Source organism: Nelusetta ayraudi, unplaced genomic scaffold (assembly GCF_046127955.1).
Source record: "Nelusetta ayraudi isolate G7.1 ecotype Tasmania unplaced genomic scaffold, CSIRO-AGI_Nayr_v1 ptg000017l, whole genome shotgun sequence".
Taxonomy (NCBI): domain Eukaryota; kingdom Metazoa; phylum Chordata; class Actinopteri; order Tetraodontiformes; family Monacanthidae; genus Nelusetta; species Nelusetta ayraudi.
The window spans coordinates 3,770,220-3,786,051 of NW_027466067.1; the positions used below are offsets into that span (position 1 = coordinate 3,770,220).

Genomic DNA, 15,832 nt, shown 5'->3' on the forward strand with positions numbered 1-15,832 from the left:
ACAGAGAAAACTCTCCAAAGAGAATCTGTGTGCTGCATGCGCAGATGGGAAGTCGATATTGAAATTTATCGAGTGGCATTGTGATAATTAAGTAATTAACTGATCATCACTCCTCTGCTTTAATACTATTTACGACAAAAAATGTTTTTGTCAGGAGGTTTATATGCTCAGCGAGTGACAACATAGCTACAGTTTTGGCTGGTTTCAAAATACTTTCACTTCTGTTGTAAAACAGTAATGGGAAATATTGATCCAGTGCAGTGTTTCTCAAAGTGGGTGGCGCCCCCCCCGCTGGGTGGGAGACGGGGCGCCCGTGGGAACTAATGTTTTCACATCGGAACTTTTTCCACGGCGGAACAATTAACAAAAAGAGTTCAGTAGGTTGTAGCTAAGAAAAACACTGCTCAGGCATGAAAAATGTTCTTCCTCCAAGGTGGGGCGTGACAGAGAAAGTTTGAGAACCACTGATCCAGTGGAACCTTCAAAAGTGCAGAACTTCACCGAATGCCTAAATTATGAAACAGCATTTGTGGTAAGCTGGTTAAAATTAGATCTACCTTAATCTACCTTTGGGTTTTGCATGTGATGATGCTGGCTAAGTTACACAGCAGATCTGACATACCCTAAAGTCAGTTAGGTCCCCAATAAATAATACAATGCTGCCACCGTAGTCTTGGGGATACCGTACTGCATTTTATTTAACTCAAGTTAAAAAGACTGAGTACTTTTTATTGCTTTTCAAGTCTGTTTTTTTAACTGAGCAAAAATGCGAGTAATTTACACTTAGTCGATATTCCCCCCCTCATGTGAAAACTGTCACATTAAGTGATGGTTTGTGTGCTCTGAATACTCATAATATGTAGCGAAGAAAGTAGTGACGCCTACCACTCTGCACTGTTCTTGGGATGATTTTGTTAAATTACTTGAATTATTCTGTTGATTAGCGCAAAGTAATGATGTCATAATTTGCAGCATTAACCGAAGACTTAGGCTCAACGGCACAAGATGAGGTAAATCTGCCAAAATTCACTGCTCGTACATTTGCTTCATTTCCTATTTTGCCTGTACTCTTCACTTCCCGAGCAAGTGTCAAGTCTTGCCCCGCAAAAATGAACCCGAAGTGACAGCGCTACATTCCATTGCCGCCTGGGGCGCATGTCAAAACTCAAACCTCCAGCATTTACGCAGTTTTTCTAGTGGTCATTTACAGACATTGCAGTGAAAAATGAAGCGTTGGCATTTGCCACCGCCGCATGCGAATAAGAGAAGAAGTGTGGCAATGGAAATATGATTGGATTCACCAAAACATTTACAATTCAAACATTGCTAATGGACCTTTCAACATGTACTCATGAATTTGCACAAGTGTTGCGCTGAAGGAGCACTGTGCTGTGTTTGCTGCGCGCACACACACACACACACACACACATACGCACACGTCATGCCCTCCAGCCTTACATTTTGCAGACAATAACTCTGTCCCCCACCTCAGCAGCACAGCCGTGGGGGATGCGCATTGTTTTACCATTACAAAATAAGCACGTAATGACATGTGGAAACAAAGTTATAATGCAACTGTGCAGAACTGAATTCAGCTGTGGAAAGTGATACTTTAAAAAGGCTGCAGGGCAAATATAAATAAGCCATGTAACAGTTTCCTACTCAACCCTCTGCTGTTCTGCACGGCGCCATCTACCTGATCGTCTCAAGGAGGGACTATGGCTACAGATTTAGGGACGGACCATGCCACACCCTTTACAATGCATCAAGCTACCATACCAGGAATGAATGCAATGAACCCACCGAATAAACTACAGGACACTGGGATGCCATTCATGTTAAATAACGGTGACGATATAGTGATCAGGTGAACAGAACACAATTGGCACAGTTTCCGGGGATTGTTAAGACAGTCTTTTCGATGATCCACACGAAGCCAAGGTACTAACATTAATCAACAATGCATTACATCAGGAGGGAGGGACAGTGGAGGGGCCACCTCGGCAGCAGGAACAAGCCTATGACCTTACAGCCGCGAGATATTGTGAGCTGGCCACAGGAGGGGGGAAACTGCCACCAGCTCACATCTGACTCACGCATGAAATTACAGGTTAAAAATAAATAAAATGAGCCAGCCGTCGCCTTTCATCGTCCCTTAGAAACGTCCTCGCCTGCTGCCATCTGTTTATTTGCAGTGAGGCTTAATCATTTATTGCGTTTTAAGCAGGTCTTTATGGCTACTCTGGTCTCGCCGCAGTTGTCGGGTTGGTTGAGGTTTTGAGCTGCTGGTGCAGAATTTATTTTATCACCTGCACAGTAACGGCTTCCAGCATGCGTGCATTCAAGTTGGGAAAGAGTGTTTGTTTTTTGTTTTTTTGCCTGTTTTCACTTTATCATTATTTTTTTTTTTGCATTTGTTATCTTTAGCCAAGATGGATTTCATTTATCTTGTCTGTATTTTTTTTGTGCAACAAAAGAAGAGGAACCTCTCTTTGCCCCAGCGTAACCCCAAATCCTCGTCCAGCTGTGAGCTTAATGCAACAGAGGCAGCAGCTGCAGAGCCTCTGTTTCTTCTTACACACTCATACACTCATGCTTATGCACAAATAGACCAGCATCTTTAGGCTTTCAGTCATGTTCACCACGCTGCCAGGATAAACCATATTCACCGTGACTTCAACCATGAAGAAAAACTCGAACAAAAATACTCTGTAACTGTACTTAGTGGCTATTTTACCACAATTAAATTGAGAATTTCGTGACTTCCACATATAAAGAAAAGCAGATAGATGATATAGATGTTGTTTCCCCCACCCTCGAGCTTTGCAGTGACGTAAAAGAAGAAGAAAAAAAGAGTCGACCCACTCACATCGTGAAAGATAGTCAGCCCGTGTCCAGTGGTGCGTGGCGGCGGCGGCGGCGGCTGCTGCTGCTGCTGCTGTTGAGCCCGCAGATGCTTCTGCTTGGCCGATTGGAGGCACATGGTGATCATCTCCGTGCAAGCAAGCATCTTGGCAGACACTCGAGTCACACCTTGGTTTTTCCAAGAAGCGGGTTGCGGCGGGCAGAGGTGGAAGTCGGCGGCCGGCGTGCGGTGAGGGGAGGCAGCCGATCAGCAGGTGTGACGGATCCGAAGTGAAGCCACCTGGGCGGGGACTCGGAGGAGCTCTGGAACTTTGTGGGTGCCGAGCTGACGGCGCCTCCTGCAGGAGCGGCTCCGATTGGCCCATTTACTACTTAGACCCCTCCCCTCCCCGCCCCCAGGGCGTTTGCGAATGTTTACATTCCGTAGGATCAGTGCATGCAGGTAACACGAACAAACCGCGACTTAAACTACCTTGCTGTAGATACTCAGAATTAAAAAGGACAAAATAATAATAATAAAAAAAAATAAAAATAAAAAAAAGGGGGGGGGGTTTGTTACAGGAAGAATGTATCCTCTAATCTAAATCAAACAATACTGTGATTTAATAGTTGATAGTCCGGTTATCCGTTGTACAAAAGGAAATAATTTATTGCTGAAATATAATAAAAACAATGACAACTTAATATACAAAAAAAATGATTCCACAGGAAACGGGGACTTTGCGGCTGTGCCCGAGAGCCCTTTGACCGATACTGCCATCTGCTGGACATTTGGGAAAACAAATCAAGCGCTTTCGTTTCCATGTGGTAATATTATCAGAGTAAAAATACAGTAATCCCTCGTTTAAAAATAATAAAAGGCATTCCGAACGACACAAAAGCCGATTAAAGCACCGGGTGTTTCCCATTCCCCTTTCTTTAAAAACATAAACATCTGAGTCACGAGTTAAGGGCGGTGCAAGGTGGGTTCAATCGCTGTTGAGTTCCTGGCAGTTGCCACAGTTTCACTTTCTCTTCTCTGTAAGCACCAGTCAGGTCGCCACTGACCACAGAACGGCAAATTTTGACCAGACTGTAGTGTTTGTTTTGTTTTCCCCCCTCACAACCCACGGCTCTTTCGGACAAACCGACTCGGGGGGAGCGGCCGGAGTCGGTAGACTCACATCCGTTTTCCCCCCGTTGAACGACGGCAGTTGTCGCTTGGCTAGTCGCTCGTTACAAACGGTGTCATTTTGTCGTTCCAGATGTAACAATGGCTGGCCAAAACACATCTGCAAAGCTGAAAGAGGGTGAGCCCTGACTTCATTTTGTCGTCCTGTTGTGACTCCTGCTCCGATAGCAGGCTGACGTCGAGACGCATTCAATTCAAATGTTTTATTAGTGCGTCCCAAGTTTGTGTCGAGAGAAGCTTGTTTGGGTTTGTTTTGTACGTCACACGTGCCCGTGTCCTTCCCGTAGCCGAAGACTTTGCCTTTTCTCTGGGCGAAGCACTGAGCTGCGGCGACAAGGAAGAAGCTGTCCAGCTGTGTCAGAAGCTGTCAGAGCTGTCGGTGCCCGTGACCGTCCGGGTCGACTGTCAGGCGTACCCGCAGGAAGCCATAAGGTGACGTCACGCCGCTGCTTAGTACTTCACTCTGTGGGAGTTCACTATATGAAGCCCCGTTCACATGCCTGCTTCTGTCAAAGTAATCTCATCAGTTTTTTTGTGTGTGTCCCCCCCCCCCCCCCCCCATACATCTAATGGTAAACACGCTTTATTGTCTTTTAAGATTTTTTTTTTTTTATGCTACCCAATTTCAGAGTCATTTTCTTTTACCCCTCACAACGGAACAGCGGCAAAGCACAATTAATCATCCCAAACCTTTGTTTACAGCTTCTCATAAAAAACAAGTCTGGTATAATTGAGAATTTGTTGGACCTCTCACAGTTTCAAAACAGGGTATAATAATAAGGTCTATCAAGCGGTGCCGTTTGTGAGATCGTAATATGATAATAATAATAATAATAATAATAATAATAATAATAATAATAATAATAATAATAATAATAATAGAGCCATTACTCCAAACCACAGTGTATAACTAGAAAGCTACATTGGAGAGTTCATCGACGTGCTTAAAGAGAAGGCATTGGTAAAATGAATGTTGCCCAATAAGGTTGACTTTAACACCTTTGAAATAGCTAACTACCACTGCATCTTGCATCTGTTCCAATTATTTTTCTGTTCCCTGTTTCACAGACTATGGGTTGGAGTGGAAGATGCCCAGTCGGATAATTATATCCCAGTGAATGTGGTGGTTTCACCCAGCATGACAATTGCTCAACTTAAGGAGAAGGTACTGACGTTTCAGCATGGAATTGACCCAACAACAAATTCAGATTGCACCACTAATTACAGCATCTTATTAGAAAGTTTTTACATTCAGTGTGGTCTGACCTTTGACATGTTTCCGTGCCTTTTACCCAGCACAGGCAGTACCTTGATTATTCTTTCAATGGTCCCTTCTTCCCTTCAACCTGTCTTCTCTGGCAACCCTTTCACAGATCAACCATGATTTCGGCTTCCACCCCTTGCTGCAGCGCTGGGTGATTGGCAAGCGCTTGGCTCAGGACAAGGAGACGCTGTACAGCCACGGCATCCGCAAGGACGGAGACAAGGCCTTCCTCTTCATCCTCTCGGCCCAAGCCGCTCATCTCACCCTGCAGCAGCACAGGCAGGACCAGGACGAGCAGCGCCTAGAAGGTCACTGACACATTTTTATGAAATGCACTCTCATGCGGGCTGGATTGTCCACACTGCCTTCTGTAGAAATAAGATGGTGTAAGATGGCAGCTAACTGGCAGCAAGACCTTTGCTTTATGTGTTTTCTTATATATAAATAAGAAATGTTCTATGGGTAGGAAAACCAAATGGCTTTTATTGTACTCTGAGTGTATACTTTTGATTAATTTTACTTCCAGTGTATCAAGCTTTTACCAGTATAAAAATCATACATCAAACCAATTTTTTCAAACTGGACCTTTAAGTTTTTCAAAATAAAAGGAAACAAATGAAAGACTATCGGGTCTTCAATGTTGGATTCATTTAGTCACACCACAAAATGAACTATTCCTAGGCATCGTGGACTCACTCGGGTCGATGGAGCTTTTGTCCAAAGGGGTGGGTGGCAGCGGTGAGAAGGTCGCACCTCCTCAAGACGCACAGCATCCTCGCCCTCAACCCACAGCTGCTCCGAAACCTGCTGTACCTCCTAAACCACAGGTCAGAATACTGGAGTATGTAGTAGTTACACACTGTCTCTCTACAGTGCAGTGCCCCCTGAGTCTTCTTACAAACTGCCCAAGTATTTTTTTTTTTTTTTTGTGTGTGTGTGTACAGACTGGCTGGGCTTGCAAAACGTGCACATTCCTAAACAAACCAACGCGCCCTGGCTGTGAAATGTGCGGACAGGAGCGGCCTGAGGATTACAAGGTGCCTGATATCTACCAACCCGACCAACAGGAGGTGATTCGGATTCAGCAGGAAGAGCTGGCCGTGATGCAGTATGAACAGGTAACAAGGGATGCATCCACGAATCCCTGGTATGTAAAAGCATAATGCATACAACAGTAATTGCGGAGAAAAACTTCTGCATCAGTGCACCACTCAAAGGGTGAGGCCCAGGAAGATACAGATTCTCGTGTGTTTACTCTTTGCTGTGGTGATCTTTCAGTCAGGTTCAGAATATACATTGGGGCGGCAACGTCAAATGAATAAACTAATCCATTACACAATAAGCAATGGAAACTGCACTGCACTTACTGCAGTCAACAAAGGAGAATTATGAAACATGAAGCGTCCGCATGCTGCAAGGAGTGGCGTGGTCTGCTGCAGGCCTCTTTATTGCTCAGGTGTTGCCTGATTGTTTGGGAGGCTGAGTCGGCTTACATGCTTGGAAGAATCTTCCACAGCAATGTTCAACCTGTTTTGCCGGTTAATCCCACATGCTTGGAAATCTTTAGATTTGAGAGTTGTATCATTAAACCTAGAGCAGAGTCGCATTCATTAGACCTTAACAAGTATGTACTGTATTGACCTAGACGACACCGTATTAGATGTATTTGTCTAGTTCTTATCGCAGGTCCTATGAGGATGACCTTTGTAAGGGCTCATGTAAGAACTTTCTAAAGCTTAGAGTCCAGGGTTGTCAGTGTATCAACAGCAAATTTGATTCAATCTTGACTTTTGAGTTCAAGGTAACTATTGTGTTGCACCATTTTTGAAATAGTTCCTGCCCTGAGAAAACTTTTCATATAATGTCTGCCTGTGACCTTAGTGTTAAACATTTAAATGAATTAATCCCCATTCAAGCTGTAAAAATGAAAAAGAAGAAGAGAAAAACTTTGCAAGCTTTTCACATGAAAACCTTGAAGAGGAGGGTTCATATAGGACTGACATATTTCATCATAGTAACTTAAAATCCAAAGAGACGGCCAGTAATGAATAAATCCAAAACGAGAAGGGTTTGTGAATTTAGGGTTCTACACACTTGCACAATGCCAATAGCTGTTCTGAAGCCCAGATTCAGAACAAATAAAATTTCAATCTTTAAGAAACTAGGTTATTGTTCTCATTCTCAACCCCTACATTCTTGCTGTGATTTCCCTCTCTGGTTTCTGAAGGCCCAGCAGGTGGAGCGAGAGAAGAACTACATGGACTTTTTATTGACGGACGAGCACGACCTTGTTTCGAACACTGAGGAGGTCGACTGTCCCATCTGTTTTTCCACGCTGGAGCCAGGAGAGGGCGTCGTGCTCAGAGAGTGTCTGCACACCTTCTGCAGGTGTGACGCAATAAATATTGGCTCTGTAGCCTTGGAAATAAAATTCTTCTTACATTTTTTTGTGTGCTTGCATAAGAAAGATCTTCTTCTTCTTCTTCTTCTTCTTCTTCTTCTTCTTCTTCTTCTTCTTCTTCTTCTTCTTGATTTTGTGTTCTTGTTTAGGGATTGTCTCACGGGGACAATAGTGAACAGTCAAGATGCAGAAGTGTCCTGCCCAGAGGCATGTGATAGCATTCTTCTGGACCGAGAGATCAAAGCAGTAAGTGTCAGACCTGAGACTGTATGTATACTGAATGTGTACAGGTTTTATTTTCACTGTATCATATATATATATATGTATATATATATATATATATGAAAGCAACAAATCGAAGCAACCCTCAATTTAAGGCCTTCACTTTTACAACGTTCTCACTGTATCATCCTGGTACCAGCTGCTCACAGAAGAGGAGCACAAGCGCTTCCTGGATATGCGTCTGAGCATCGCTGAAAGTCGCTCCGATCACAGCTTCCACTGCCAGACTCCCAACTGTCGAGGGTGGTGCATCTATGAGGACGAAGTGAACGAGTTCAACTGTGAGCTCTGCAACGAGACCAACTGCATCCTCTGCAGGGTAGGTGACCTTCTTTTTTCTTTCTTCCCACTCATTGTTAAGCCTCAGGTATACACTCATCTGCCTTACTTAGGTACGTCTTGCGAGTACCTAATAAAGTGGCCAGTGAGGGTATATACATACGTGTATATCCATATGCACTAAAATGCATTGAGTTGCTGCTGTGACATTTGCTGAGTTGTCACTTAATCATTCAATCCAATAAACTGCCCATTAAAGTAAACTACACTGTGTGTGTGTGTGTGTGCGCAGGCTATCCACAATGGCATGAACTGCAAGGACTACCAGGATGACCTGCGCATCCGAGCAGAGAACGACGAGGCAGCGAAGAAAACCAAGCAGATGCTGGAGGTTGGTAAAATGCACTGCACGCCTCCATTGTGTCTTTGCGTTAATGGTTCAAGTATTCGCAACACGGACGATAGCTTTCTGGCAGTCTCATTGAGATAGACGACACGGGTGGTGATGTTGGTGGCGCTTTACAGCATTTAGAAGCCTCACAGGCGCAGTTATTTTTTTATAATTCATTTTCTTAACAAGACAAAATGAGGCCCACAATGTTCAAATGGTTCAACAGACTACATGCACAACATTCTATGATGCATTTCTATCAAAAAATAGTACTGCCCGGCCATTGTGTTGCCATCCCCTCTCTGACTCCACACTTTCTTCGCAGAACATGCTACAGAATGGAGAGGCCATGAAATGTCCACGCTGTGACATCATCGTCCAGAAGAAGGATGGTTGTGATTGGCTCTGCTGTTTGATGTGCAAGACGGAAATCTGCTGGGTGACCAAGCAGGCGCGCTGGGGCCCAAATGTAACACGTCGCCCTTTTATCATTTGGAACGTCTGTCAGAGGTTCCATAACAGCAAACTGAACTTTGGCTTGTTTTGCTCCTCGCAGGGCCGGGGCGACACGTCCGGAGGCTGCAAATGCCGCGTCAACCACCAGCCTTGCCATCCCAACTGCCAGAACTGCCACTGATGCCAAGCAACTGGTGAACGATTCATGCTGAGTGATGGCTGTAAAGAATTAGCAGCCGTTTTGTTAGCATTATTTTTTATTTTTTTTCAAGTGAGAATTTTCAGAGCCTGGGAGAGCAACTCAAAAACTTTTGAATTTTCTCTATAAAATAAAACGGTGTCTCCTCTCCCCAGGTGTCTTTTGAGGTCATACTAGATGGCCAAATGTACAACATGCTGGCAGTTATGCTAAAGAAAAGCTGATATTTTCTTCAATCCTCTTGCATGGGACCAAAATGCTGCTCAGTGTTGAATGTGATTGCTGAAGAGCAAGCTGTGCTGTCTATTCTGTAAGCATTACCAAATGCTCATGTCCTGAATGACAATAATAAGGGAACAACTGTCACTGGAAAGACTGTGATATAAAACAAATTGTGTTAAATTGAGCTGCCCTTTCAACTCATCTGGCATGAGATTTCCTCTGCCACTTCCTTGTTACAGGGGTCTTGAAAGAGGTTTGAAAAACAATCTTCTGACTATGTTGAACTATGCAGTGAAATTCCAGGCATTCCTATCCGGTGTAAGGTATACCATCGTAAATAAAAAGTAAAATTTCATCATCTATTAACCGATCATGCAGTTTTATTTTCTTTCTTTTTTTTGTTGAGAACTGTAGCTGCAGCAAGTTTTAAGCCAAGATCCCAGACATCTGTCCCTAGTTTTCTAGCTCCTGGTGGAATCCCAAACGGTTCCAAGGTCAGACAGGATACAGCTCCCCCAGTGAGTTTTGGTTCTACCTCCTAATCTCTGTGCCAGATGCTCCAATCACCTCAGTTGACTCCTCTTAATGCCAAGGCAAGAGTTTGGCATTGGGCGCTACTCTGGGCTGATCACTATATTTTGTTGTTGCCTGTGGAGATTGGGTGCAGGGGCTTCCCAGCTCTGACACTGCATGCAAACTGCAAAAAGTGGTTTGGGATTAGCAGGTAAACCGAAGAGATCGATGCAATGTTTTACTTCTAGTTTATTAGCATTCTGTACAACTTTACATTAGTACAACATATTAATATAACAAAAATAAAAGGCAGATAAATTATGTAGTGCATTGAAAATGAAAACCACTTAGTGCAGATACATGGTCCGTTAAAATACTGCTAAAGAACTAACTACACTCCTTCAGCGTCTTCCAGGTCACCTTTGTTAAGATGATTCTTAATCAGCTGCAATTAGTGGCCCAAAACAAAATCATAAAACTCAAATCACCTTAGTTTTTTTAATCAATCCGCCACATTACTCCAGCTAGTGTAGGTAAGTTTTTAGTTCAGCTGTAATCAACGCACCTCCAACTTAAAGTCAGTTTTAAGACTCCTATGATGCAAAAATAAAGTCTACATATGCTCTAGGTGAACACATTTAGAAAGGCTCTTTCAAACTAAAAGATCTTCTTGAAACAAGTGCAATACAACCTGACAGAATGAGAACGGATGGTACATGAGAATGAGCCGCCATGCCGAACAGTGCTCGCAGACTGTGAGTGGAAAGCTTATGTAAACAAAACTAAAACTGAGAAGATAAAGGTGAAGGCCCAGGTGCTCTTTGTGACAGGGGTGGCCATTCACTGAGCACCACTAGCACCTACTGGACTATAATAGAGGCGTTCAGTCAGTGCAAACAGTCACTCACTGTGCCGACACAACGATCTTATCTATTCATCTTTCACCCATCTATTCCTGTGAAATATGACGCAAAAAAAACAAGACTGAAAAAACAAAAAACAAATATGTTTGGGAACTTGAAGCCTTCCCCACCTCAATTGAAAACAAACCAAAAAAAATGTGAAGATTGAAAATTGGGGCAATGAGTTTTTTGATATATGTCGATCATAATTCTCAAGCATGTTAATATTCAAAGACAATTCTTATGACACTTTGTTAAAAATTACAGTTTAAGCTCACTGATCTGATGAAAACCACTCTCTAGAATTAAAACGTGTCCACGTTCTGAGAACTCTCAATCATCCACCACTCGAGACGAAAGGCTTCTTAAAGTTGCATCTGTGTGCTGATAACATGGTCTTTGCAGAGTTATATACATATCTCGAATAAAAAACAAAACAAAACAAATTATACAAAAAGAAGATTCTAGCAACCCTCAATTTGGTCCAGGTATCAAAGATATAACCATTAGGTAGTGGCCACACACACACACACGCACACGCACACGCACACGCACACGCGCACACGCACACACACACGCACACGCACACACACACCCCAGCTCTTGTACTTGGCAGCAGTTTCAATTGCAGTGATCAGTGAGCTTTTTTCTTTTTTTGTTGTTATTTTAAGCCTGAAACCTTTTTTGAGCTCAAATTCAGATTATTTATTACCAAATATAAATAAGACCAGCATCAGCAATTATTGGAAAACAGTCTCTCCAATTAGTCAGGATGGATTCTTCTTGACAAGCTGTGGCAGCTGTTGAGGCAGATCTGGGTTCGGGTTCGTGCTCGTGACCTGCTTCAGTCTATTGAAGACAATTCAGACAGTGTCACCGACTGACGGCCCCCCCCCCGGTACTCGAAATAGACCGTTTGAAATGGAACCGACCCGTTTGGATTCAGTCACGGACAGAAAGGGCGGGCGCCGTTCAGGGGAACAGATCCAGCCTGGGGGCCCATTCCAGCGCCGTGTTGACCACCGCCAGAGCTGCCGCGCCCAGGGCCACCGTGAGACCCATGACGGCGAGCCGGACGAAGCGCCGCGCCACCGACGGCCGGGCCACCGCGTTGTCCGCCCCCGAGCCCTCCGCCTGCTTCTGCCGGCGGCGGCGGCGGAGGACGGAGTCCGGCCGCTGCTGAGTGGACGCCAGGTCAAAGTCCTTGAAGGTCGACGCCGCCGTGCTGTAAAAAAGGCGGCATTGAAAATACAGATGACGGAAATGCGAGTGCACGGGCGAGGATGCGCTGAGCGGGGCGGGCGTGCGGGCTACCTTTCGTGTGCGGCCGCCTCCCTGGCCAGTTCGGAGGGAGGGAACTGGACGAAGAGGTCTCCGGCGCGGCTGATGAGCGTCTCGTACGGGAGGTCCTGGGGGATCTGGGACAGCAGGTGGTGAACCATGGCCATGTCGCACTCGCAGTCCAGCACCTCCTCCTCCCTGTGCAACACAGTCTGTCGGGGGGGGGCAGACGAGATTTTTTTCAGAGGTTCGGGCACGGATCAGGGCGGAAGCGACTGCGTAGCAGAATATCTTGAGCACTTTTTACTTTTCATGGATTTGTGCTTCTGCAAAGAACTCACCACTGCAGCAAAGTAGATGGGCATCAACGGGTGGCAGGCCAGGAAGAAGTCATACAACCGAACGACGTGGCGGAAGTCTGACAGGACGTGGCCGAACCACGTGATCAGCCAACTGAGGGCGAAGACTGTTCCTACCTCAGCCCTGAAAATGCACACATAGAGTTATTTCAGCAATTCAATAACAACAGCTAAAAACACCCCAGCCCTAATTCAACAGTCATGCTATGGAATCCAGAGTCAAAATCTACAGAAGGCAAGAGCCAGGTTAGCCCTCTATCTACGCGGCACCTCTCTTGCTAAGCCTTCAGCTGCCATAATAGGATCAGTACGCTGAATACGCGAGGCGCAGGTTGCTTTTTCCTCCGCTAAGTAGGACAGATAGAAAACCTGTTGCATAACGCTGGTTAGACAATAAAACTCATGTCATTATGATAGCGCCTGCGACGGAGCAACGCTGCTGCGGGGTCCATTGACGACGATGTTGTTGTTGTTTGTCCGCAAACCATACCACCGAATATGCCCTGTATGATATTCTTGAATATTTGTAATCCATAAAGATCTGACAGAGTCAATTGTTCCAACCAGGTTGCTGATGATTCAAAGTTTTCACCTAAACTACTAGGTGCAGCAGCACTCTTCAGGTGGGCAGTGTTTCATTTGTAATACCTAAACCACACTGAAAACTCGTACTGGATGAATAAAGAACAAGAAAAAAATAATAATAATGTCACACTTAAAATTAGATCCACAAAGCAGGTGGACTGCACACCAGTGGAAAAGCAGAGGCTCTTACTGTTGCATGAAGTCGTGAACTTCAGGGTTGACCCGCTCAATGATGGGCATCAAGTAGTTCAGAATGTGTTTTGTGTTGTCCATCGTAGGATCCATGAAGTCCCTAAAATAAGGGTTTTTAACTGGAGTTGTGGCCAAGTGAAAAAGGAGAATGTTGACACACACACACACACACACACACACACACACACACACACACACACACACACACACACACACACACACACACACACACACACACACACCAGAAATGTACCGACCTGAGGTGATGTGTGGAGAGCTTTTCGACCAGTGCTGTTGCATAGCGCTCCTTCACAACCAGTAAAAAGGTGACTACAATGTCGTGGTACCCCTGGTAGTAGTGCAGCTGCGGGTTGCGTTTCAGGACTCGCAGGATGATGTCTATGAGCTCCTCCTGGAGACCCTCCCTCTGCTCATCCGGCATTCCTGTGCATGTCAATGGAGGAATTAGTGAAGGTCAGAAGACCATGGTCTGAAAGCCGTGGCTGTCAAACGCAATGCATCAACCAATTTATCACCGCCGTCGTTTATGAAGTGCATGAAAGGGGTCTCTGATGACGCACGGCGCTCCTTGTGCAAACAGTATGATCAGGGCAAATGGGAGGCAAACTCTGAAAAGTTCAGGGCTGATTTACGTAGTAGTAAGACTTGTATGAAAGCCCAAGCAGGAGGAAAATGCTGTCAAAATGTCTTGCAGACACAAAGGACAATTACAGGCTCAGGAGGATCAATGTCATGTTGCCTTCAGCCAGAGGGTGAAGAGGGAAAAAAAAACATCTTATGTCCACTTTGTTGTCTACATTACAGCACAATTTACGTAAAATACAAATCCACTCTTAAGATTGTTTCTCGTGTCACCAACACCATCACGCTGCCTCCCAGACTGGCTGTGTTGCGTTATTCTTTCTGGAGCTCTTACTCACCAGGGGGAAATCTCCGCAGAGAGCGCTGGACATCCAGGAGCACCTGGTTGTAGTCCTTGTTATCGTCTCGCTCTACGGTTTCTGGAAAAAAAAAAAAAAAAAGAAAGGACAATTTGCTGTCAGCTTGACAAACACGCGGCTCACAGTCGGCATGGATCTGTTGCGATCGTGTTTTGTTATGTGAGGTAGAGGAGGCGGGTGTGAGCAATGGAGCCTGAGGAGGAAACTGAGACTATGATGATGATGATACCTGGCTCTTGCTCCAGCACGTGAGGGAGGACGTTGAGGAGCCAGGGCCACACTTGACAGCGTATCTCATCGGTCAGCAGTCCACCTTCACTGATCGCCATCCTCCTCAGAGCAGACACATCTACTGGACTCACACTCAGGGCCTGCCTGATATCGGCGATCTTCCTCGTCCGCTTGGATGCGAACTCTTAGAAAAATAAAAAAATAAATAAAAATAAATCATAGTGCATATTATTTTACCCAGTCTCTCTGCCAACGTCACCAGCTCCTTTCACAAACCCGGAAACGCGGGTCACATTGACATCATTAACTATGTTATCACTTGACCTACTAGTTTTGCTAACGCAGAGAGGGGATGGCGATACGTGCTAACCCAACTGCCAAGTAACGCGGCCTCGCTAACAAGCGTAAATAATCTTGTTCTTGACATCAGACATGTACACATTGGTGAAACGGCCCACACGTATGTCCAGGTCCAACAAACGAGGACAGACCAAGGCAACGCTACAGACAATGACAGCTACCGTTGTTCTCAGGCGATGGGTCTCGACTCGAGTCCTTCATGATTCCTCTCGTCTCGGTGTGCGTCCTTACTGCAGCGCAATGGGTCCCATGATCTTCTTTTGCTTTGTTGCTTCTTCAGCCCCGATACTTGCTGCGGCCGCCGACTGGAAACTCGCAGCCTAATAATTAGCAAGGCCAGCCCCCTCTCCGCGTATATAGTACAAACACACGGCCCGATAGTTAGCTCGTCGCCGTTAGCTTGCTAGTTATCGGGACAACAGTCCTCCACCCTGGCGGCGAGTGTGCCGATAAAGCCATCATAAACTCGAATAAATGACAAAAGAGGTGAACCTTAAGGAGCTTCGGCTTCACAGAACTGAGGCGACACCGCTGACACGGCTACATGTTTACACCATAGATGGTTCACACTGGCGGGATGGAGACCAATGGGACACATCGGCTCAAGCTAGTTTTCCTGCTGCCGGAATGGTGACGTCAGGTCAAGACGATGACGTAAGAACGAGGAGGCGGCAACTTGAGCGCCTGACATCTCCCGCAGCATTTTCCACTGAACAAATATGTTCACTTAAAATTACCGTGAAGACTCCAAAGTACCCAGAGGTTATGCGCCTGCTTCTTCCATTTCTTCCAGAATTTGTGTCTCACTGCATTTGAAACAGCAGTTGTTAAAGTCACGTATCATTTGTAAGTTCTTTTGCATGTCAAAACTTTAAGCGCTACATGGCTGTGCTTGTCCCAACACTTTTCAACATATA

At 45.2% G+C, this 15,832-nt stretch overlaps 3 protein-coding genes across 5 annotated transcripts in view; 1 reads left to right on the forward strand and 2 right to left on the reverse strand.

Annotated features, from left to right (window-relative positions):
- Positions 1–3,268, reverse strand: part of necab3 (N-terminal EF-hand calcium binding protein 3) — a 36,775-nt gene extending 33,507 nt beyond the window's left edge. The window contains exon 1 of one of the 2 annotated variants that reach the window (XM_076024832.1): positions 2,870–3,268. In XM_076024832.1, the coding sequence (XP_075880947.1) occupies positions 2,870–3,010 (141 nt within the window). In that variant the 5' untranslated portion in view covers positions 3,011–3,268. The remainder of the gene's footprint in view (positions 1–2,869) is intronic. The other variant, XM_076024833.1, reaches the window with a different exon arrangement.
- A 521-nt stretch (positions 3,269–3,789) lies between these two features.
- On the forward strand, positions 3,790–9,892 carry rbck1 (RanBP-type and C3HC4-type zinc finger containing 1). Of its 2 annotated transcripts, XM_076024830.1 has the most exons (12): positions 3,810–4,154; positions 4,324–4,468; positions 5,105–5,201; positions 5,410–5,608; positions 5,982–6,127; positions 6,245–6,418; positions 7,528–7,688; positions 7,851–7,947; positions 8,123–8,302; positions 8,555–8,653; positions 8,979–9,122; positions 9,210–9,892. In XM_076024830.1, exons 1-12 carry the CDS (start codon positions 4,118–4,120, stop codon positions 9,288–9,290), a joined length of 1,560 nt encoding a protein of 519 aa, XP_075880945.1. In that variant the 5' UTR covers positions 3,810–4,117; the 3' UTR covers positions 9,291–9,892. The 2 variants fall into 2 exon arrangements, with proteins under 2 accessions (XP_075880944.1, XP_075880945.1); XM_076024829.1 differs by having other exon boundaries at positions 3,790–4,154; positions 7,528–7,947.
- Positions 9,893–11,836: 1,944 nt separating this feature from the next.
- On the reverse strand, positions 11,837–15,559 carry tbc1d20 (TBC1 domain family, member 20). Its single transcript, XM_076024831.1, has 8 exons — positions 15,077–15,559; positions 14,554–14,739; positions 14,304–14,384; positions 13,620–13,806; positions 13,361–13,462; positions 12,568–12,709; positions 12,260–12,438; positions 11,837–12,170 (listed from the first exon to the last, which is right to left on the reverse strand). Exons 1-8 carry the CDS (start codon positions 15,114–15,116, stop codon positions 11,918–11,920), a joined length of 1,170 nt encoding a protein of 389 aa, XP_075880946.1. The 5' UTR covers positions 15,117–15,559; the 3' UTR covers positions 11,837–11,917.
- Positions 15,560–15,832: the final 273 nt, after the last annotated feature.